This window comes from Lipotes vexillifer, unplaced genomic scaffold (assembly GCF_000442215.2).
Source record: "Lipotes vexillifer unplaced genomic scaffold, Lipotes_vexillifer_v1.1 scaffold444, whole genome shotgun sequence".
Taxonomy (NCBI): Eukaryota; Metazoa; Chordata; class Mammalia; order Artiodactyla; family Lipotidae; genus Lipotes; species Lipotes vexillifer.
The window spans coordinates 2,116,959-2,139,686 of NW_006793488.1; the positions used below are offsets into that span (position 1 = coordinate 2,116,959).

A 22,728-nucleotide genomic window follows, 5' to 3' on the forward strand; every position below is an offset into this window, starting at 1 on the left:
GGGGGGTGCAGTGCCCTGGTGTTGATGGGTGGGCAGTGCCAGGGCCTGCCTGGAGGACCTGCGGCCTCATCTGGCACTGGTTCCCAGGAGAGCTGGTTTCTCACCCACATACTTTCAGCCAGGGCTGGCTTGTAGGGAAGCCTGGCCGGCAGAGAGAGAAAGCGCCTGTCCGATGTGAAATGAGGCAGAATCAAGGGGTGGTGGGAGAATTTTCCCACATTCTTGTGATTTTACCCTATCTCTGCCTAGTACAGCCTGTGCTTTTCAAACGTTTTTTTTTAAACACTGAAATTCTTTCTTCATTATTTATTTATTTAAAAAATTTATTTATTGGGACTTCCCTGGTGGCACAGGGCTTAAGACTCTGAGCTCCCAATGCAGGGGGCTTGGGTTCGATCCCTGGTCAGGGAACTAGATCCCACAAGCATGCCACAACTAAGACCTGGCGCAAATAAATAAATAAAATAAAAATTAGGAAAAAAAATTTATTAATTTATTTATTTTTGGCTGCTTTGGGTCTTCGTTGCTGCGCGTGGGCTTTCTCTAGTTGCGGAGCACAGGCTCGGTAGTTGTGGCTCGCGGGCTCTAGAGCACAGGCTCAGTAGTTGTGGTGCACGGGTTTAGTTGCTTTGCCGCATGTGGGATCTTCCTGGACCAGGGCTCGAAGACCCCCAGGACCCGTGTCTCCTGCATTGGCAGGCGGATTCTTAACCACTGCGCCACCAGGGAAGTCTGGAAATTCTTTCTTTAAAACGCACACAGACACCCTTCCCGACACAGACACACATAAAAGAAAGTTCAGTACATTGAACAGGCGTCTGTTTTATCTGAAAGCTCAAGCCGGCCTGGCTGGTAGCTCAGAAGCCCTGGAGGAACTCAGGTTTCTTGTAGGACATTCATAAGGCCTTTCCAGAACGTTAATAATTTAATGTGCTTTAAATCTGTCTTAAACTAAGCCGTAGCGGGCTGTACTGTAGCATAATGTATCCTGGCAAATTTAAAAGTAAGACTTGTTTTATGATGGATTACTCTTTTTACTTGTATCTGGAGCAAACTGAATTTCTATAATCTCATTCTTTAAAATATAGAATATCTACAACATTCTTCTTAAATACCACGGTCGTTTTAAGGTTTCTGCTACCTGTCTTCCAGAATAGTGCTACATTTGAAATACACATGTGGATGAGCACCACACTGTACAGGATAATATTCTGGGGTCATCCTGAAAGGAAAAGTGGCTTCTTTTTGCATTAAAGATATTTAAATTTCCCATCACTTTCTTTACCCCATCCTTCCTTTACCATTATCAGCTTTTTCTGGTTGCAGAAAATATTTTTGCAAAATAAGTTTTTCTTTCGTCTCCTACAATTGTCCTCAGCCAGACTGGTCAAGGAAACCTGGTAGCTCTGGGTCTGATGCCACCTTTCCCAGAAGGACTGGTGATGGCATTGATGTGGGATGAAGGGAGAGGGGTGACAGAGAAGATGCTGGAAATGTGTTTTCACAACTCAAAAGAATATTTCTGGATTAGATTTTACACCAGCAAAAAAAAAAACAACTTGGTGTGAAGGTTAGTACAATTTGAAAAAGTTCTGTAGATTAGAAAATAGTATTCCATCATTTTTAAATGTCTTGCTTTTGGTAATTGTACTGTGGTTGTATAATGGAATGGCTTTGTTCTTAGGAAATACATGCTGGAATATTTTGGGATAAAGAAGCATGATTGTTCTCAAATGGCTCAGAAAAATGTATATGTAGTACAAATAGATATACACACATACAGGGGGGGAACAAAGAGACATGACCAATGTGAACAATTGGGCAGTCTGGGTGAAGGGTCTACAGAATTGTTTTTGTCTCGTTTTTGCAGCTTTTTTGAAAGTTTAAAATTAGTTCAAAATTGAAAAAAATTTTTCATATTCTCTTTCTTTGTGTTTGCTCATCAGTCAGACCGGAACGATGTCCAGGCAGAACCAGAACACCATCCAGGAGCTTCTGCAGAACTGTTCGGATTGTTTGATGCGGGCCGAGCTGATCGTGCAGCCGGTAAGCTTTCTTTTTCTCCTAAAATACTGTCCACACCTGGTTTTGTACCTGGTTTTGCTCCTGGTTAACTTAGACTCATAGCCCTGACCTGTGCATTCTCATCCCCGCCCTCCTAGCGTTTAGAGATGCTTTTTCTCAAAACAGACAAGAGCGGGATGTCTATCTTCCTAATCTACTTGCAATGTTGGCTTAACAATGGGAACCAGTTTTCACATAGTTTTTTTCCCAACAAATACTTACAGTACGGATTAACACCCTTTTGGAATTGCAACAACCTGTTGTCATTTCTCTGATTTTGTAATGCTTTCTTTTCCTAGAGATGCAACCTGACATGTTTGTCACTGGATTGTCATGGGTTGTGATGTACACCATCAATTTAATGTCTTTTTTCAGGAAAATTTACCATCTTGTGAGAACAGTTCTACATGAGAAACATTACAGAATATGGATAAATAAGCAACTGAAAATTGAGGGAAAATGGTAACATTCGTGAAAGCCTCACGGTATTTCTTGATGTTACAGAGATAACTTAGGATCTTATTAAAACAGGCTTAGAAGGCAAGAGATCCATGATATTTTCCGAGTACCCATCACCCAGCTCCCCACAAAGGTGACCATCTCACTAAGTATCACCCATCATCAAAACCAGGAAATTGATTGGCTCAATACAATTAACTAGACAGCTTTCTTTTTAAGAACCAAAAAGTTATCTCCCACAAGTTGCAGGAAGAGCTCAGTTTGTGTGTAAAAAAGACCTCATCTGGGGGCTTCCCTGGTTGCATAGTGGTTGAGAGTACGCCTGCCGATGCAGGGGACACGGGTTCGTGCCCCGGTCCGGGAAGATCCCACATGCCGCGGAGCGGCTGGGCCCATGAGCCATGGCCACTGAGCCTGCGCATCCGGAGCCTGTGCTCCGCAGCAAGAGAGGCCACAACAGTGAGAGGCCCGCGTACCACAAAAAAAAAAAAAAAAAAAAAACCTCATCTGGTACAGTGTTCTTATCACAGTGAAATTACAGTTAGATGAGTGTCCTGTGAAAATAAGAAAGATAGGAATTAAACACTGAAGTAAGGGAAAGGTCAGCACTCTGTGAATATGCTTTTAAAGGCATCTGAAAATTTAAAATATAGTCTACAAATTTTGCTTTGTGAATCTCCCTAATTTACCTCCCTATTTCAAATTAATAAGACAATTTTCAGTTAGAGATTTTTTGCACTTATGTGGAACGGGGCAGGGGACTTATAATATTTAAGTTTATAGCAGAAGCTTTTGCTTCTAGTAATACGCATGAAGCTTTTCTTTCCAGTATTATGTGTTTCCTTCATGTGACTTCTTTCTTGTAGGAACTGAAGTATGGAGATGGGATACAGCTGGCGCAGAGCAGAGAACTGGATGAGTGTTTTGCCCAGGCCAATGATCAGATGGAAATTACCGATAGCTTGATTAGAGAGATGCGGCAGATGGGCCAGCCCTGTGATGTTTATCAGAAAAGGTATTGCCCACAGAGCGAGCGTAGTGCCCGCAGGCCTCGTGGAGTTGCACTCAATCCCCTGACCCAGGTCTTCCCTGAAGAAAGCACAGATATTCCCCAGAAAGGGCTCCCTTGCTTGGTATTTTGCAGCTTTATGTGTCTCTAATACGAATTGACTAAACCCACTACCTTCATCTGTTGTGGAATCACAAAGCTGCCATGCGAAGAACTAAACAGACCTGCCCAAGAGGGCATGCTTCTTTTGAGGAGTTGAGTTTGCTGTGAGATGTTCACTGTGCTTCCACTTAGGGGGCAGCAAAGACGTTTGGCACAGCAATTGACTTTGAAGAGTCTAAAATTAAGTCCAGCTCAGTTTAATGCATACAGAAATGAGACTCACAGAGTTGAAAATGCCGTTTAAAGCAGAGGTGTGTAGTCTGATTTTGAGATCATACTACCCAGGGCGCATGGTCCTAGGAAATTCCCAGGGTGGAACTTGTGAGAAGGTACAGGATGCTGCCAGGTTGGGCAAAGGCAGTTACACTTGCTGTGATGCTTCAGGCCTGGAGCGTCAGAATTTTTAAGGCTTTGCATGTGATCAAGAAAAAAAATAAATCTATGAGTAAAACATTTGTGATCTCTGTACTGACACTGAGGGGGCCGTTTGGCCAGGACATGTTTCATGGGCTGTTTTCCTGCAGTGGTGTGATTCTTTTCCTTTCCTTTCAGACTGCTGCAGCTCCAGGAGCAAATGCGAGCCCTTTACAAAGCCATCAGTGTTCCTCGAGTCCGAAGGGCCAGCTCCAAGGGAGGTGGAGGGTACTCCTGCCAGAGTGGCTCCGGGTGGGATGAATTCACCAAGCACCTCACCAGCGAATGTCTGGGGTGGATGCGGCAACAGAGGGTAAGCAGCTTCTGGTGGGAGGAGGCTGGTTCTCAGAGATCCTGGCCAGGTGTGCAGACCTGGCGGGTTGGGGGCCGGGACGTCAGCTGTCAGCAACCACTTGCTGTTTTCGGCATTTCCTCATATTCTTTTACTTTGAAATAAGTGAAAATTCAGGGATTTTTTTTCTTCCCCGTGTGGCTTAGGGAACCAGCCTCATTGCTTTATAGTCGTACTTTATCACATAGGTAATATTTAACACGTATCACTGAATTGGTAGATGGTGAAAATCTAGTTCACAGCTGGAAGATCCGTTATGGGAGTTCATGCGCTAAAAAACTTCATTGCTGAGCTCCTCAGGTGTTACTGAGAGGTACTTAAGAGAAAAAAGGGAACATTGTGGAGGTTCATTTAAAATGTTAACAAATTGGAGGAGCTGGACACGCAGTAAAACTGGACCTTCGGGTTTGGGCTTGTTGGTTGCCTAACCTTATTATGTTTTTGAAGTGTCAGTTGTCTTGTGCAATCATGACATCACTGATGTGGAAGAGAAGTGAAATACTGGCACCAGAGGTGCTGAGCCTTTCCCTAGAACTGGAGTTTCTACAAAGGATGTTTCAGTGCTAATTATTGTTTTGTTGTTTTATGTAGTAATTATGTGCTGTAATGAATGTAGATGGGAATTTTGTAATGAAAGCTCGATCCTGATGAGCTGTCCTTCTCATGAGGAGGTGGGCGTGTTAGAATGATCAGTTGTGCAGAGATGCAGTTGTTGTTGGAGATAGTGGTTTTATTACTTGTTGTTGGACCAATTTAGCAGTGGTTCTGAAGGTTCTCAGCCACTTGAAGATTTTTGTAGGTGTTCTTTGGCAAGTGTGAAGGCTTATGCAACTAAACACGCATGTGTGCATTCATTCATTCAGTTAACCTTTTCTCCCACGTAGTATAAAGACTTTATAACACTTACAAGAAGGTGGGGTTTATAGAGGAGAGTCAGTTGTAATCCCAGAAACCTAAATACAAACCTATTTGCATGTGTCCCAAGTCCCTTCTAATCTTTGAACACACATTTCTGGAGCATTTACTATGTTTTGGCACCATGCCAGAAAATGAGGTTCAAAGCTTATGTCCCATAGCCCTGAAAAGGAATATTATTGAAGAAAACAAGATACATACAGCCAAATGCCACATTTTTCTGCATGAACTGTACTAAAACCCTGCTCAGATGGGAGTGGGGGAGGGCTGGCACTCCCATCCCTGTGGAATGAAGCCAGCAGAGAAGGCTGGGCCAGGCTCATGGGGCTTGAACTGCATAGGGAGGGTCAGTGACCAGTGACAGACGTTAGGTGAAACAGCCTTTGAACCAGATTAATTATGAAATGGCAAATTCCCTCATTTCTTCTTAGTCACTCTGACAGTTCTATAACATGACAGCTCATAATTTGTCATTTTCTGTATTCATGTTGGGTGTAGCTTTGTAAGAATCTTTTGTAGCTCAGCATTTTAAAGTTTTGGAAAACGGCATTATCACGTGGACTCAGTTTTCTCTCATGGTGGGTGGTCGGGGAGAGGGGGTGGGGTGCACCCCTCTTACAGATGCAACTGATGAGCGTTGCTTTTCAGATCAGGTAGCCCCCAGGGTTTCAAAGGGATTAAAAGCAGTTTTATCACTTGCTGCTTGTTTGCTCTGGCGTTCCTCTTATCCCTTCTTCCCCTAAGCATAGCCTGCATTCTTCCTCTCACTCCCAGGGGACTGAGCTGTGGGGCCAGCTGATAAGGGAGAAGTGTCCCCAGAGGCACAATCCGTAAGCAGTCACACAGCTCCTGAGCCAGGGTTGTGTTTCCCTGATTTGTGTTTCTGCTGATGGATGGGGCAGATACTGTACACCTGGCTGGTAATGAGAGGTGGGATCGGGAACCTGGTCATCTCATTAATTTCCCAGTGCACTCGCTTGTTTCTGCTTTAAAGTCGAAATGAGCCATGGGAGAGAAAGGTCAGAGTCCTGGGTAACTTACAGTTGTCTGATGGCTGCCCTTTCTGAAGGCTCGCCAAGTACACAAGAACATGGATGTGGCTTAGAACAATGTGTGTTATGTTCTTGCTGCAGTACCAGTCTGGAATGTTTGCCCTCAGCATGTCCGCGAGATGACACAGGTGATTTGGAAATTTACATGAGCTCATGCAAAAGAAAGACAATAGACTGGCCACAGTACGAATCTTGTGAAATAATGTGTTTGATTCTTACTGTGTGGCGTTCTTAAATTGTCGTAGTGGAGACTCAAATTAGAAAGTTAGATTTAATTTTTTAAAAGCTAAACATAAATCCACAATCTTCACATTGCCAACATTCGTTGAAATGAAGGCACTGGGTGTATATTGTAACTCCTCTTTGAAATGGGTCATAGGGAGTTTTGCATCCCGAAAGGCGATGCTAAATTCTGGATTTAAAGAGTCAAAAATCACATTGCTCAAAACAATTTAAAGAAATAAACAATGAAAAATTCTTTTGGGTCAACTGTTTAGCTCGGGAAGGATCTAGGTTTTAAGGACCTCATTTTGGAATCATCTCTCCTCGGCCCATCTTGAGCTAGGCACAAATAAGTTGAGGGGACCCCCAACTTACTACTGTGTTGGGCAACCCTCACTAGCTTTTTGGGAATTCCAAAGCCTTTACAAATTTTTTTTCATTTCCAAAATATTGACTGTTTACAGCTTCAGTTGTATCTGAGTGGAAGCTGTGTATGTCCCTGTGTATGTACCCGACCCCTGATGATGCTGTAGGTGAGGGGGGTCAAAATGAAGGGCCCACTCTCTCTCCCTTGGCAGGCGGAGATGGACATGATAACCTGGGGCGTGGACCTGGCCTCGGTGGAGCAGCACATCAGCAGCCACAGGAGCATCCACAACGCCATCGGGGACTACCGCTGGCAGCTGGACAAGATTAAAGCTGACCTGGTACTTTGGAACATTTCATTGTAGTCTTCCAGGAGTGTACGGAAGGATGCTGTAGTTAGTTGATCCCAGGCAGTTTGGGCTGAAACATGAGTCTATGATGTCTTCCCCAACACACTGGAACTTTTTTTTTAATCTTGGCATTTTTTTTTTTTTAATTGAAGTATAATTGATTTACAGTGTTGTCTTAGTTTCAGGTGTGCAGCAAAGTGATTCAGTTTTACATACATATATATCTGTTCTTTTTCAGATTCTTTTCCCTTATAGGTTACAAAATATTCAGCATAGTTCCCTGTGCTATACAGTAGGTCCTTGTTGGTTATCTATTTTATATCTAGTAATGTGTATCTGTTAATCCCAAACTGCTAATTTATCCTTCCCTAGAAATTTTTTAAAATCTCATTTCATAAATGGGGATGTGGAATCAGAAAGACCTACTAGGGATCGTGCTAACCCTCCAGGACTAAACACACACACACACACACTCATTTATGCCACTGGTAAATGCATGTTTTGAGGGGTGGTAGTTCTTTTCTGCAGAAAGCAGACCATCTCTTCAAATAGAGAAAATGCGACAATCCTCTAGTTTTATTTTGGTGAATCCTTGGTGCAGTCCTTGGTGAAGGCTTTCCTGTGTGGTAATTAAACTGTATTTCTAATAAGGAGATCATGTCTCATCCTGACATTTTTCCTTTGCTGAAAGGACTGACTTGAAGCTGGGTCCAAGATTACAGCCTAAAATAATCATCTGATTTTAAGTACCTGGCCACCCGATCTCTACACTTTAAATCACTGACTTTTTAAAAATTGAAGTCTAGTTGATTTACAATGTTGGGTTAATTTCTGCTGTATAGCAAAGTGACTCAGTTACACATATATATATACATTCTTTTCTATATTCTTTTCCATTACGGTTTATCACAAGATGTTGAATATAGTTTCCTGTGCTTTATAGTAGGACCTTGTTTATCCATGCTGTATATACTAGTTTGCATCTGCTAATCCCAAACTCCCCCTCCAGCCCTCCCCCACCCCTCTCCCTCTTGGCAACCACAAATCTGTTCTCTATGTCTGTGGGTCTGTTTCAGTTTCATTGATAAGTTCATTTGTGCCATTTAAATCACTGACTTTTGGGGCTTCCCTGGTGGCGCAGTGGTTGAGAGTCCGCCTGCCGATGCAGGGGACATGGGTTCGTACCCCGGTCTGGGAAGATCCCACATGCTGCAGAACGGCTGGGCCCGTGGGCCATGGCCGCTGAGCCTGCGCGTCCCGAGCCTGTGCTCCGCGACAGGAGAGGCCACAACAGTGAGAGGCCCGCGTACCGCATTAAAAAAAAAAAAGTAAATCACGGACTTTTGTACGTGGCCCGGAGATGCTCATCCTCACTTTTTCCACCTTTTTTTTTTTTGCCTACTTTTGTTTACCTGAGTATCTGATCAGATCTCTCCGTCTTTTCTCTACGATCTGAGGAGTCCTGAATGATATTTTCAAACTTTTAAAAGTTTGTTTAACAGTGATTCTTTAAGTGACAGTGATGAGCCCTTTCCTTTTAGAGATGCCACCACCAGGCCAGTGAGGTTTGCCTCCAGATCAACTGAGAAAGGTCCCTGTGGGTGAAAGATTTCATAGAGCAAATTCTTCTTTCCACCGGGGAATCTGAAGTTAGTATGTATTTGACAGAAGGAGATTTAGAAGGGCTGTTCTTTCTATATAAACCCTCAAGGGGCATTAAATAATTACTCACTGTTGGTCTCCTTCTAGCGTGAGAAATCTGCAATCTACCAGTTGGAGGAGGAGTATGAAAACCTGCTGGTAAGACGACTTATTTCTGAAGGCTCTGTGTTCAGTGCAATTCGGTTGTATAAATGTGGACCTGGGGATAAAGCACCTGCTTGGCGTTATCCCTAAGGACCCAGGAAGTGCCTGGAAGTATACCAAGGGGCTTATAGATGCTGATTTTATTTCTACTTCTGTGTTCCCTTTAGAAGGAAATTTGAAAAGATTTTTTTTCTGAAGACAGTACTTAGTTTTTGCAAGTTTAAGTGTCACATAATTAGCACTTGTTAAATACTTGCAGTTAAAGCCATAAAGCTTTTCCACTTGTGAACTGTAGCCTTTTTAGGAAGAATAAGCAAAAATAAGACTTATTTTCCTTAGAGAGAGGTTTATCAGACCATCCTCACCATTTTATGGCAAACTGAATCAATTACTTGACTCATAAGAAGAGATATTTCCATTCTTCTGCCTATTTGTCACCCTGTCTTCACTTTTCCAGTATTTCCTTGTTGGCAGTGATACTATTTAAATAACATGGCTAGTGGTGACACAACTGTTTTCCAAGGTGATGGCACCTTGAATTTTGGGGATGTGGGAGAGGGCAGAAAAAGCTTGATTTATCTTTTTTAATAATCTATTTTCTCTATATAGCGTCTAAAGCTAATTATTGAAGCCAAACACCAGTGTCTGAATCAAGACCCTTCTGGATTAGGCTATTTCTTTGAATCTAAAATTGACCCCTTATTCATCCTAAGTTTGGGTGGGTCCTTTTCACCTACCAGCTGATCAGTGAATGCAAAAGATTAACATTTGACCGATTCTTGGGATTTTTGTTGGTAAAAGGGATCACCGAGGGTTTATCTGTGAAATCTGCGGGGAGCATCATTCATTTTCATATTCTTGTCCTGACGCTGCTCTGACCTTCCTGTGCAGAAAACATCCTTTGAGAGGATGGACCACCTGCGACAGCTGCAGAACATCATTCAGGCCACGTCCCAAGAGATAATGTGGATCAATGACTGTGAAGAGGAGGAACTGCTGTACGACTGGAGCGACAGGAACACCAACATCGCTCAGAAGCAGGAGGCCTTCTCTGTAAGCCCCGGGAGTCGTGTGGTGCTGATGAAAGCACTTGTGATCGTTTAATCGGCCACCTGTGATGCAGCCTCAGTGGGGTGGTCGTGAAAAACCATTCCTTTCTGAAGGCTTTTCCGTGACCTAAGAGAGGCAGTGCAGGGCTTAGCATCTCAGAAGACAGCAGACGGGGGGAGATTGGTTCGGTCAGACATCCTCGAGTGTGTGTACCGCAGAGTGTGGTGGCTTAGAACCGAGAATTAGAAAATCTCACTATGTGTTGTAGCTCTGTCCCTTCACCTGGGTGAATTCAGACAAGCTGTGTCACCAGTCCGGCCTCAGCTGCTTACTGGATGATCTCAGACATCCTTTCTGGTCTTAAAAATGCTAAGATTCTTGAGGAACACATAATGCAATTCTTTGACATTGTTCATTTCCAAAATGCACTTTTGTGTTTGACTTCCTTTGACAATGGCGGGAGGGATGGAAGGCTGCCGGTGACTTGTTCTATGGGACTTGTTTTTCTTTTATTCGCAGATACGCATGAGTGAGCTGGAAGTTAAGGAAAAAGAGCTCAATAAGCTTAAACAAGAAAGTGACCAACTTGTCCTCAGTCAGCACCCAGCTTCAGACAAAATTGAGGTGGGCTTCGTGAGATTTATATTCTTATCAGGGGAAAATAGGGGACCCTTTTCAAAAAATAAGACTATACAGATGAGTGGTTCTGACCCAGCATAAAGCCGTGACAAGTTGATTTTATCAATACCCTAGACCGGGGGTTGGCAAGCTTTTTCTGGAAAGGACCAAACAATAGATATTTTAGACTGGCAGGCCATTTGGTCTCTGTTGAAATTAACTCTGCCATTGTAGTGTGAAAGCAGCCATAGCAACATGTAGATGAACGGTTGTGGCCGTGCGCCAGTGAAACTTTATTTATAAATACAGGTGGTGGCCCGGATGTGGCCCTTGGGCTGTAGTTTGCTGACCTCTGCCCTAGACTGCCATCTCTGGGCTGTGCTCAAGGCTGACATTAGCTGGTAGCACTGGTATGACCATTTTGATTGTTTTAAAAAATCCAGATATTTCCGTATCAGTTGGTAAGCATCACCGCCTTCGTCCCCCACAGGCCCTCTTCATGGCAGGTACCTTTGTAACTGAAAGTAGGGGCAGTCCAGCTGTTTGCTGCTCAAAAGCTAACAAAGGGGCTTCCCTGGTGGCACGGTGGTTGAGAGTCTGCCTGCCGACGCAGGGGACATGGGTTCGTGCCCTGGTCTGGGAGGATCCCACATGCCGCGGAGCGGCTGGGCCCGTGAGCCATGGCCGCTGAGCCTGCGCGTCCGGAGCCTGTGCTCCGCAACGGGAGAGGCCACAATAGTGAGAGGCCTGCGTACCCAAAAAAAAAAAAAGAAGCTAAGAAAGAGGCAAGGTTGGTGGAAAGGAAAGTGTCCTTTATTTTGGATGCCGGCAACGTGTCCAAAGGCTACCTCCCCCCACTTAACAATCAGGGGCCGAGAGCTTTTATCGATGGGGGTAGGGGGCTACCTGTAGAAACAGCACAGTCAGCTCTGACAGTCATCTTAAAATTTGTCATGCTGTGGTCTGATCAGCGTCATCTTGATTGTTTTAAGTGCAGTTAGTCTTTAGTTCCAGGGTCGGTTTGTCCCCATTTCTTTGAGGCCAGTTCTTAGAACTGTGGCAGCTTATGTCATGGCTACAGTCTGGTCATCATGTAGTTCACTTCTTTCACCTGGTGTGGGTTTCAGTATCTATTAGACAGCTCACAGGATATTGTTCAGAATATTATCTATAGCCCTTGAGGAGGAGCTAAAGGTCCTTGACTAAAGCTTAATGAATAAACTATTGTTTTTTAGCCTTGTTGGACTGTTCCTTTGTTTCTGCATTTTCTCACTTCTCTGATTAAACTTATTCTTTGGCTAAAGTTTTTTCACAGACAAAAGGCAGGTTGAGGACATGGGGGGCAAGGACCATTGTGTCCTGCTCTGTTTCACCTTGGACCTCCGCATGATCTAGCAGTGGTACAGGAACAGGGCTTGATGCCCCAGTGCTATCCCTGTTCTGATTGGTCTGTTTTGATTGGTCTGATTGGCCATGCCATTTGGATGAATATTTTGACTAATACTCCTAATTATATCCATTTGTTAAAGTTGTTTTGGGGGGTTTTTTCTGTTTTTTTGGCCACCCAGCTTGCAGGATCTTGGTTCCCCGACCAGGGATTGAACCCGGGGCCACGGCAGTGAAAGCGCTGAGTCCTAACCACTGGACCGCCAGGGAATTCCCAAAATTGGTTTTAAAATTTAATTTCTGCCATACCAAGAGTGCTCTGTTGGGAAATTCTGGTTTCAAGTTTTAGAAAAACGTTTGCTTGATTTGGAATTAGATAAAAAATGCTTCATGGTTTTCATTCAGGCTCACCTATCTATGAAATAATGGATGCCTCTGTATGGCTGAATGGTGGAGAGACAGCTGCTGTTTTCTTGTTTCAGGCATATATGGATACTCTCCAGACACAGTGGAGCTGGATTCTTCAGATCACCAAATGCATTGATGTTCATCTCAAAGAAAATGCTGCCTACTTTCAGGTTTTTATACCTAGTAATCATTTAATTGTCTTTTGGGTCTTCACAGCTTCTCTTCAGAATGTGTTTGAAAAAGCACTGAAAACAATCTTCACACTATGGCGTGAATACTGTTTATTGGTTTTTAGTTTAGAGGAACACAGATTGGTCACCAATCATTCAAGTAGCCTCTTGCTCTCACATAAGTTAATATACTTTGTGCTCACATTCTTTCCTTTAACCATCTATCAGATAGGCTCGTAGGGAAGATAATCCTTGAAGTTGAAATAGTAGGTGATGCTGCATATTGACTTGCTTTTAATTGACACGGGGTCACCCGCATCCTTAACAGTTTTTTGAAGAGGCCCAGTCGACGGAAGCCTACCTGAAGGGCCTCCAAGACTGCGTCAGGAAGAAATACCTGTGTGACAAGACCACGCCCCTGCAGCGTCTGCTGGAGCAGATCCAGATGCTAGAGGTACTGTCTCAGACCCAGGCCCTTACCGGGGAATAAAACAAATGCCCCACCGACTCAATTCAGATGATCTGCATTTGTATTGCTCTATAGAGCAACGAGTGCCCAGAGCTCAAGCAAGCATTTTCAGTGGCTTTTCTCAAAATACATTTCTTTGCACGATCAGCTGCTGTGGCACGTTACTTCTGCTTCAGTAGTTACGGGTGCTCAGAACAAAACCGGAGAGAACACTGATGACTTAACATGAAAATCCCTTCGGAAAAGCATACTTCACATGTTGTCAGCATAGCCTTTTTGCAAAGTGATATTCCTTCCCGCCCACCTAATTCATGGCTGTGTTGCCTCTGTATTGGCTTCTTATGAAAGGTACCTGTGGTCCCTGCAGACAGATGAATTGGTGGTATTTTACAGCTAATGCAGCTACAGCGGTATCTAATTTGTAATGTCATGATAGCTATAGTAATGCCATTTGAAGGTCTTATCTCACTTTCAGAGAGTATCTATGTTCGAGTATGATTTTATTTGCAATTGCAGAAAGAATGGGAGAACATCCTGGAAAACAAGCGCCAGGTGCAGAACTTGGTAAACAAGTCCAAGAGGATTGTGCAGCTGAAACCTCGGAACCCGGACTACAAAAGCAATAAACCCATTATTGTCAGGGCTCTCTGTGACTACAAACAGGACCAGGTGTGTACTTGGCTAGTCAGAATGCTGCCAAAGTTTTCCCTTTCTTTACCGATGGATTTTTGTCCAGGGCAGAATTTAATTTAGGTTTCAGTGAGCACCCTAGTAAATGTCTCTTTTGTATACAAAGTGGCAAGATGTTGAAAAAATGCAGTGATTTTTGTTCTGAGTTGTATGATAGTTGCAAATAAGTAGGACAATAGTTATTTTTAAACTATTCTAATTCTATTTTAAGGCTTAAGCCTTCTTTTCTTCCAATATGCAGTTAGCATCTGTGATCCCTCTTTAAATTTCTGAAATTTAAAAAAAAAAGAGAAACGTGGCCATTATGCTGCATGTAAAGGGAATGTCATTGTGGATTTTATGCATTAAATGAGCCACATCAGTTCTGTAGGCTCAGTGGTAAATACAAACATTTATATAGAAAGATGACTTGTTTTTAGTCATTATTTATGTAATTCCCACAGCTCTATTTTCTTATAGAAATTATGGAGGACTTAAGAAATAAAAAATGTGATGAGTTGATGAGATGGATGTTACAAAACTATGGAGTTTATTCTACCATGCAGAAATGGTTTTAGAACTTGGGTGGAGAGAAGTAAGAAATCTAAAGGGAGATTGAGATACCTCCATGTCGAACTTATTACATTTTAGTATTTAAGATAGTTGGCATATTTTAAATACCCATTTTAAGAAACTATATAGAGTTAATTTAGAAAAGAAGCTATTTAGATGCTGGAGTTAATTTAGGAAGTTATTTTTCTGGGGACCTGATACCAAAATTCTTTTGTTTTTATTTAACAATTTTAAGAGCAAATGAATGAGACAAGTGACTCCCACACACTGAAATCTATGATATAAAACACAAACTCACAAAAATAGAAAAGCCAGGGGGTGAGTTTTTGCTTTACAGAAGGATTGCTCACTTCACGGGGGGACTCCCCTGGCTGTCCCCTGGAAAGTCATTCTACCTAATTCCCTTCAGACACACCTTGTAGGCTCACCTGTCTTATTTAAAGCATCAGTCATGTTGGGTTGTGTCAAGATCAGCTTCAATTGAGGCAAAAAATACTAAGAGCAAAGCTGAAACAGCACATCATCACTGCTGCTGCTTCTGTTCTTGAGCAAAAAGATTAAAACGTGGGCTCGTCGATAAAGCCAAAACACGGTGCTTCTTGCCTTGCAGAAAATCGTCCACAAAGGGGACGAGTGTATCCTGAAGGACAATAACGAACGGAGCAAGTGGCACGTGACTGGCCCAGGGGGCGTGGACATGCTCGTGCCCTCCGTGGGCCTCATCATTCCTCCACCCAACCTTCTGGCCGTGGACCTCTCAAGCAAGTACGTCTTGAACTTCCTTCTGGCCGTGACATGAACGCGGGTGGGGAGAAATAGGGCAGACGCTGAGACGAGACACACCGCTTCTTACTGCTGTCACCTCCCCCCAGAGGGGGACCCGGTGAAGGTCCCTTTGCCTTGTCTTGAGGTTTTCTGTTGCAGATACTGTGGTTATCTTGGGAAGATGAAAAAGAATGTCTGACAGTAGAGGAGCTCATTCTGGCCATGCACTTTAAAGACGTTGTTCTGAAATTCTTCTGCCTTTTAGACCATCAGTCGTTTGGCCTGTAGCCACAAATAGAAAATGCACTTGGCATCAATATTTGGCCATCAGTAGGTGGCGCATTCATTTGACAGATTGTCTAGGGCACATTCTTCCAAACCTTTTATGATGGAAGTCTTCAGCCCACTCAGGGTGGGGTGAGAGTAGCCCAGTGAGCCCGTTTCCAAGCTCCAGCAGGCGTTCTGTGACCCGAGACCCATTTCTCACTGTTGTCTGCAGGGCGCCAGACCTCCGTCAATTAAAAAGTTGTTGACATACAACCCAACAACCACAAATTGTACTGCCTGTTTTGACCGAAATGATTCCAATGTATCGAAACCCATGTTGGTCATGGAGAATGTACTTTTGGGTATTAGTCTAAATCCATTGAAATGTTGAATGTTTTGCAAATGCTCCATTCACCCATTGCTCTGTTAGCTCTCCTTTGAGTTTTCTGTGCCATTGGGGGAGCGTGGCCAGGTTTCCCGTTTGGGATGAGCTTGGAGAGCCAGGCTAGCGTGCTTTCCTCTGTGCCTCCTAGGATCGAGCAGTACTATGAAGCCATCCTGGCCCTGTGGAACCAGCTGTACATTAACATGAAGAGCCTGGTGTCCTGGCACTACTGCATGATCGACATCGAGAAGATCAAGACCATGACCATCGCCAAGGTACGTCCTCAGGACCACCCGCTGCCTGGAGGGGCCCCCCAGCTGCTCCCTGATGTGCAGTTTCTACCAGGCAAACCTAGCTGTGCAGCTGATGCTTTTGTGTGTCAACACGAGAGCCGGCTGAGCCTTCCTTACAGGTTCTAGTCCGTCCAACACAGGATGGGAGGGATTCTCACCCGGCCGGTTAAGAGACAAACAGAAGTACTAATTAAAGTTACCGGACAAGCCAGAAGTCCCTGTGGGAAAGGCATGAGGTCCTGTGATACTCAGGGTCCCACTCTCCTTAGATGTAATGGAAAGTGAGGGCATAGTTACTGACTGGATAGCACAGAAGTAAAAGGTGGCGTTGAATTCTTGGAAGCGTTAGTTACCCTAGATCAGTGGTTTTCAGGTAGTGGCCCAAGAATCCAGGTGAGGGAGTCCTTTGGGATGACAGGGACAGCAGGGAGGAGAGAGGCAGGGAATGGGTAAGTTTGGGGCTTCCCTTTACCCCTGTAACTCTTTTCAGTCAGAGCAGCTTTGCTGTGATCTGCTTGACATTTGGGGCTTCTGAGTCCTATTTCCTTTGAGGAAGAAAATTCCATAGGAAGAAGAAAATTGACAACCCACTGCTTTGGTTCTTAGGCGCAAGCTCTAAATCATCAAAGACCTTTTCTGCCTTAATGGGTCTTTGAGGGGCGTTGCCTCAGGCGCCACCAGAGTAGTGCATTTCCCAGGAAGCTTTCTTGGCCACGCTCTGGGGCCAAGAAACACTCCCCGCCTGGTTTATTTCCAGCTGAAAACGATGCGGCAGGAAGATTACATGAAGACAATATCTGACCTTGAGTTACGCTACCAAGACTTCATCAGAGACAGCCAAGGCTCAGAGATGTTTGAAGATGATGACAAGAGGAAAATACAGACCCAGTTCACGGATGCCCAGAAACACTACCAGACCCTGGTCATACAGCTCCCCGGCTACCCGCAGCAACAGACAGGTTGGTTTAGAGCCAGTCCTTCTTTGTAGCCACCATACATGCCATTTTCAAAAGAAAGTACGTAGTTTGCCAAAAGCCAGTTGCAGAATCACTTCTTTGAAAGATCGTATATCCAAAGTCATTGAGATGCTAGGTTTTCAGAACCAAATCAACGGATGTAGTGACACTTTCATGCAGCATATGGATGTTTTCTTGAGGCCCTGCGCCCTTCTAGCCAAGCAGTCTCTGATTTTTGTGGTCCTAACATTTTTACAGTAACCACAACTGAAATCACTCATCTTGGTTCCTGCCAAGCTGTCAACCATAATAAAGTAATTGAAACCAACAGAGAAAATGACAAGCAGGAAACGTGGTTGCTGATGGAGCTCCAGAAGATTCGCAGGCAGATGGAGCTCTGTGAGAGCAAAATGACCCTTAAAAACATCCTTCTGGCAGATCAAGGGTCTTCGCACCACATCACAGTGAAAATAAACGAGCTAAAGGTAGGTATCCGTTAATGTTTTGCTTGATTCTAGGTATATTTATATTTAACTGTGAAATAGTAAAAAAAAGACCTCCTGGTTTAAATATTTATAGGCAAGAAACCTTCATCTTCAAGAAAAGAGGCTTCCGGCACAATTTCCTTTTTTCTTTCCCATGCTGCCGAATCTGTGGAAAGATACCAGGTTGGGGATGGAACCACCTTTGCTGTTAGTTTGTGGGCCACTCAGTCCGGCTGCAGTGTTTTTCCTCTTCTGCAATGTAGTGCTTTGTAGGTTTTGAAAGTTTTCACAAACATTAATTTGGCTTCTGCCTGAAACAACCTATGATGTGGGCTAGACAGGTAGAATGATCTTACCTGTAGACAGTAGGGGGTGGGATAAGAGCGGCAAGCCATCGGCCGAGCTGGGACCGCAGCCCAGGTGTTTTTAGTGTCAAGCTCAGTGATCTCTTCCGCTCAGCCAGGCCTGGGCCCTGCACTGGAATCTCCGAGGTACATATTCTAAGGAAGAGGGTCACATTTACCCAGTGCTGGTAAGGCCTCCCTGATGAAGGACATGAAAGGTCAACTCTCACTTGAGTCGTTCACATTTTGTGGGCCTTTTGAGGACATGAATGACGGTGAGAAGCATACAGCTAAATCAAAAGCGCTTCCCTTCTTTTCGGACAGGGCTTACAGAATGATTCTCAAGCAATTGCTCAAGTTCTCAACCAGCTGAAGGACATGCTAGCTAACTTCAGAGGTTCGGAAAAATATTGCTATTTGCAGAATGAGGTATTTGGATTGTTTCAGAAACTGGAAAATATCAATGGTGTTACAGACGGCTACTTAAATAGGTAAACGCGACTGACACTGACCTCAGATATTTGGCTTTTCTCAAGCTTCGTTTTGTGAGACTTCATTTGCTTTATGTGCTGGTTGCTGGAGCTCTTGCCTTATGGTTTCTCTTTTCATTGGAGCCTCACTCACATTCTTCTGTGCTTTTGAGAGAGGGTCCTCCAGCCTAGGTGCCAATCCCATTGTTCTGAACTCCACTGTCTCTTCCAGCCAAGGCATCCTCTAAAGGCCAGAACTTAGAATTCTTCCATTGATGTAAGATGGTGTTCCGAGTCATGAAAGAGGGAAAAAATGAGGGCTTCCCTGGTGGCGCAGTGGTTGAGAGTCCGCCTGCTAATGCAGGGGACGCGGGTTCATGCCCCGGGCCGGGAGGATCCCGCGTGCCGTGGAGCGGCTGGGCCCGTGAGCCGTGGCCGCTGGGCCTGCGCGTCCGGAGCCTGTGCTCCGCGACGGGAGAGGCCAGAACAGTGAGAGGCCCGCGTACCGCAAAAAAAAAAAAAAAAAAAAAAAAAAAAAGAAAGAAAAAAAAAAAGAGGGAAAAAATGTATTGCTCCGTAACTTATAAAATAAGCAGAGTAAATTTTTATCTGCTTTAATGTTGTTCCCTTTTCTGAAGAGTGGCAATAGCCCAAGAGAGTTTCCAAGTCTAATTATGTCGCCGGCAATTTTATTTGCCTCTTTGGCACTTGACAGCTTGTGCGTGGTGAGAACACTCCTGCAAGCCATTCTCCAGACAGAAGACATGCTGAAGGTTTACGAAGCCAGGCTTACTGAAGAGGAGACTGTTTGCCTGGATCTGGATAAAGTGGAAGCTTACCGCTGTGGACTGAAGGTAAGGAGAAGGGTTGAACAGCGAGCGGCCCGGTTTATGGGAAAGAATGCAGGACTACTCAGTCCCCGGTGGTAGAGCCTCACTAAGTCTTCATGAGTTTGGAGGATTACTGGATTTCGTTGGCCACACGTGGTTGACATCAGCCGTTATCTCTAGAGCACTGTTGTCCAGAGCGTGTTGGCAGGACCTACGTGAGAAAGTCGTTTGTGGTGAGATTTGTCTGGGGAACGCGAGTTAAACACAGTTAAGCTGGTACTATATCGTACTTCTCAGAACCTTTAATAGGTTAATCGATTTTATAATTTTTCAGGAACGGAATGGAGTGTGATATGTAGCATTTCTCAAACTAATTTACACATCGAATCCTTTTTTTTTTTTTTAACCGAGTTGGCACAAGACACTAGGTCACTGGCACAAATATAGGAGATGCAATCAGTAGATATATTTTCCTTGTGGTGTAGCATCAAGTGGGAATGAGGTTAATTTGTACTTTTTTTTTTTTTTCCTCCTGTGACAGAAAATTAAAAACGACTTGAACTTGAAGAAGTCCTTGTTGGCCACGATGAAGACAGAACTGCAGAAAGCCCAGCAGATCTACTCCCAGACTTCACAGCAGTATCCACTGTACGACCTGGACCTGGGCAAGTTCAGTGAAAAAGTCACACAGCTGACAGATCGCTGGCAAAGTATCGATAAACAGATAGACTACAGGTGTGCCAACCTCCTTCCATACTTTCTTCCCATTTGGTGCTTCCCAAGATAATGTCGCTTGAAGTCATCACTGTAAAAAACAGTGGTTTTGTTTTGTGTGTAAGTTCAGCATCCTGGGAGCTCTCTTCACGCACTGGCTGTGGGCAGCTTTGTTGACTTGACAACAGGAAGAGAGTACATCCAGTAGCCGAGCTTGAACCAACCTGTGTCAGAGGCCCTTCAGGTTCTTAGGGAAATAATGGAAGCCATTGATCAAGTTCTTTCGTGCCCTATAAACTCCTATTATGACTGTTGGAAGGAGTAGCTCCTTTGAGGGAGCATTTTCCAGAAGTTTGTGAAAATTAAATCTTACACAAAAGAAATGCCTTACTGCAAATGAGGGTTTAAAAACATCTCCTGAATCTTGCTTATCGTTTATTTTACTAGCAGTGCTTCTTAAAAACATCTCTATTGATATATAATTCACATGCCGCATAACCCACCCACCAAAAGTGTCCAAGTCACTGGTTTTTAGTATATTCAGAATGTGTAACCATCACCACAATCTAAGTTTAGAACATTTTCATCACCGTAGAAAAGAAACCCCATATCCACTGGCAGTCCCTCCCCATTTCCTCCCAAGCCTCCAGCCCCAAACAGCTACCATTCTACTTGCTGTCTCTATAGATTTGTGAATTATTCTGGACGTTTCCTATAAATAGAAAGATACAATATGTGGTCCTTTGTGATTTTTTTTTTTCACTTAACATAATGTTTTCCAGGTTTATCCACGGTGTAGCACATGTCGGTAGTTCATTTCTTTTTATGGCTGTATAATATTCCATTGTATGGCGGCTGTACCACATTTTGTTTATTCTTTCATCAACTGATGGAGATTTGGGTTGCTCCCAGTTTTTGGCTATCGTGAAAAGTGTTGCTACAAACATTCATGTATAATTTTTTGTGTGGATGTATGTTTTCAGTTCTCTTGAGTATGTGCCAGGTGGAATTGCCGGGTCATCGGGTAACTCTGTGTTAAATACTTTTGCAGAGCAATAGCAATATTTAATAATTTTATTATCTCTGTTTGCCCCAGATTATGGGACCTGGAGAAACAAATCAAGCAACTGAGGAATTACCGTGATAACTATCAGACTTTCTGCAAATGGCTCTGTGATGCCAAACGCTGCCAGGATAACTTAGAATCCATGAAGTTTGGAGATTGCAGCATGGTCATGCGATTTTTGAATGAGCAGAAGGTATAAGGCAATTTGTCATTGCATAGATGTCACTGGGTGTAAGCTGTTTTCTCCTCTGGTTTTCGTAGCAGTACTTAGGTTTAAAATGATAAATTTTTTAAAAACTTTATTGAAGTCCAGTTGATTTACAGTGTTGTGTTAGTTTCAGGTGTACAGCAAAGTGATTCAGTTACACATATATATACATTCTTTCTCATATTCTTTTCCATTATGGTTTATCACAGGGTATTGAATATAGTTCCCTGTGCTACACACTAGGACCTTGTTGTTTGTCCATTCTGTGTATAATGGTTTCCATCTGCTAACCCCAAATCCCCAGTCCATCCTTTCCCCCTGCCACCCTTGGCTACCACAAGTCTGTTCTTGCTGTCTGTGAGTCTGTTTCTGCTTCATAGATAAGTTCGTTTGTGTCATATTTCAGATTCCACAGATAAGTGATATTGTATGGTATTTGTCTTTCTGACTTACTGCCCCTAGTATGATATTCTCTAGGTCCATCTATGTTGCTGCGAATGGCGTTATTTCATTCTTGTTTATGGCTGAGTAGTATTCCAGCTGTGTCTATATACCACATCTTCTTTATCCATTCATCTGTCAGTGGACATTGAGGTTGTTTCCATTTCTTGGCTATTGTAAACACTGCCACTGTGAACATGGGGATGCATGTATCTTTTCATGAAATGATAAATAATTACTATTACTAGTCCATTTTGTGAATGCTTAAATAGTATCCAGAGGAAAAGCAATTGAGCTATTTACAAAGAAATGCAGCTGTGAACATGGAAATAATGTAACGACCGTCATAGTAAGGTATCTTTATAAACTGAGGTGATAGGACCAGAAAAGAGTGCCGGCCAGATAGTAACCTCTTAGATCATAAGAAGTTGAAGATCTTTCTTCTATTTTCTGAATAGAAAACATGCTCATCTCCTAAGGTTTAACTGTGAGACTATGGGGTCTGAACATGTAGTCATAAACTGAGGGAAAGAAAACAAGTAACAGTGGTTAAAGAGTGAAAAAAACATTTATTTTCAATATGTGTACATTCTAACATTTGTAAATGTTTCCTTTTCTGTATAGAACTTGCACAGTGATATAAGTGGCAAACGAGACAAATCAGAAGAAATACAGAAACTTGCTGAACTTTGTGCAAATTCAATTAAGGTATGTTCGTTTCACAAAGAACGTTGGTGTTTCATCAAGAATATTATTAACCGTGTTTGCTTCGGCAGCACGTATATTAAAACGAATGATACAGAGATTATTAGCCTGCCCTTGTGCAGGGATGACATGCAAATTCATGACGTGTTCCATACTTTTCTTATAAAAGAATATTATTAACTACATTATTTTCTGATTCACTTTAAAGATTACAGACTTCTTGAGGACAGTGGTTATGGTTTTTATATAATCTCTCGTGAACAAACTGTAAATGCTGTTATCCAT

General features: G+C 43.3%; 1 protein-coding gene across 2 annotated transcripts in view; it reads left to right on the forward strand.

Moving 5' to 3' along the window:
- DSP (desmoplakin) overlaps positions 1-22,728 on the forward strand; it is a 42,054-nt gene that overhangs the window by 10,270 nt on the left and 9,056 nt on the right. For both annotated transcript variants that reach the window (XM_007466387.1, XM_007466386.1), the window contains exons 2-20: positions 1,947-2,046; positions 3,390-3,538; positions 4,247-4,421; positions 7,228-7,356; positions 9,115-9,165; positions 10,063-10,224; positions 10,741-10,845; positions 12,708-12,803; positions 13,132-13,257; positions 13,789-13,941; positions 15,125-15,279; positions 16,080-16,206; positions 16,982-17,183; positions 17,439-17,665; positions 18,334-18,500; positions 19,195-19,333; positions 19,851-20,044; positions 21,120-21,282; positions 22,363-22,446. In XM_007466387.1, the coding sequence (XP_007466449.1) occupies positions 1,947-2,046; positions 3,390-3,538; positions 4,247-4,421; positions 7,228-7,356; positions 9,115-9,165; positions 10,063-10,224; positions 10,741-10,845; positions 12,708-12,803; positions 13,132-13,257; positions 13,789-13,941; positions 15,125-15,279; positions 16,080-16,206; positions 16,982-17,183; positions 17,439-17,665; positions 18,334-18,500; positions 19,195-19,333; positions 19,851-20,044; positions 21,120-21,282; positions 22,363-22,446 (2,704 nt within the window). The remainder of the gene's footprint in view (positions 1-1,946; positions 2,047-3,389; positions 3,539-4,246; positions 4,422-7,227; positions 7,357-9,114; positions 9,166-10,062; positions 10,225-10,740; positions 10,846-12,707; positions 12,804-13,131; positions 13,258-13,788; positions 13,942-15,124; positions 15,280-16,079; positions 16,207-16,981; positions 17,184-17,438; positions 17,666-18,333; positions 18,501-19,194; positions 19,334-19,850; positions 20,045-21,119; positions 21,283-22,362; positions 22,447-22,728) is intronic.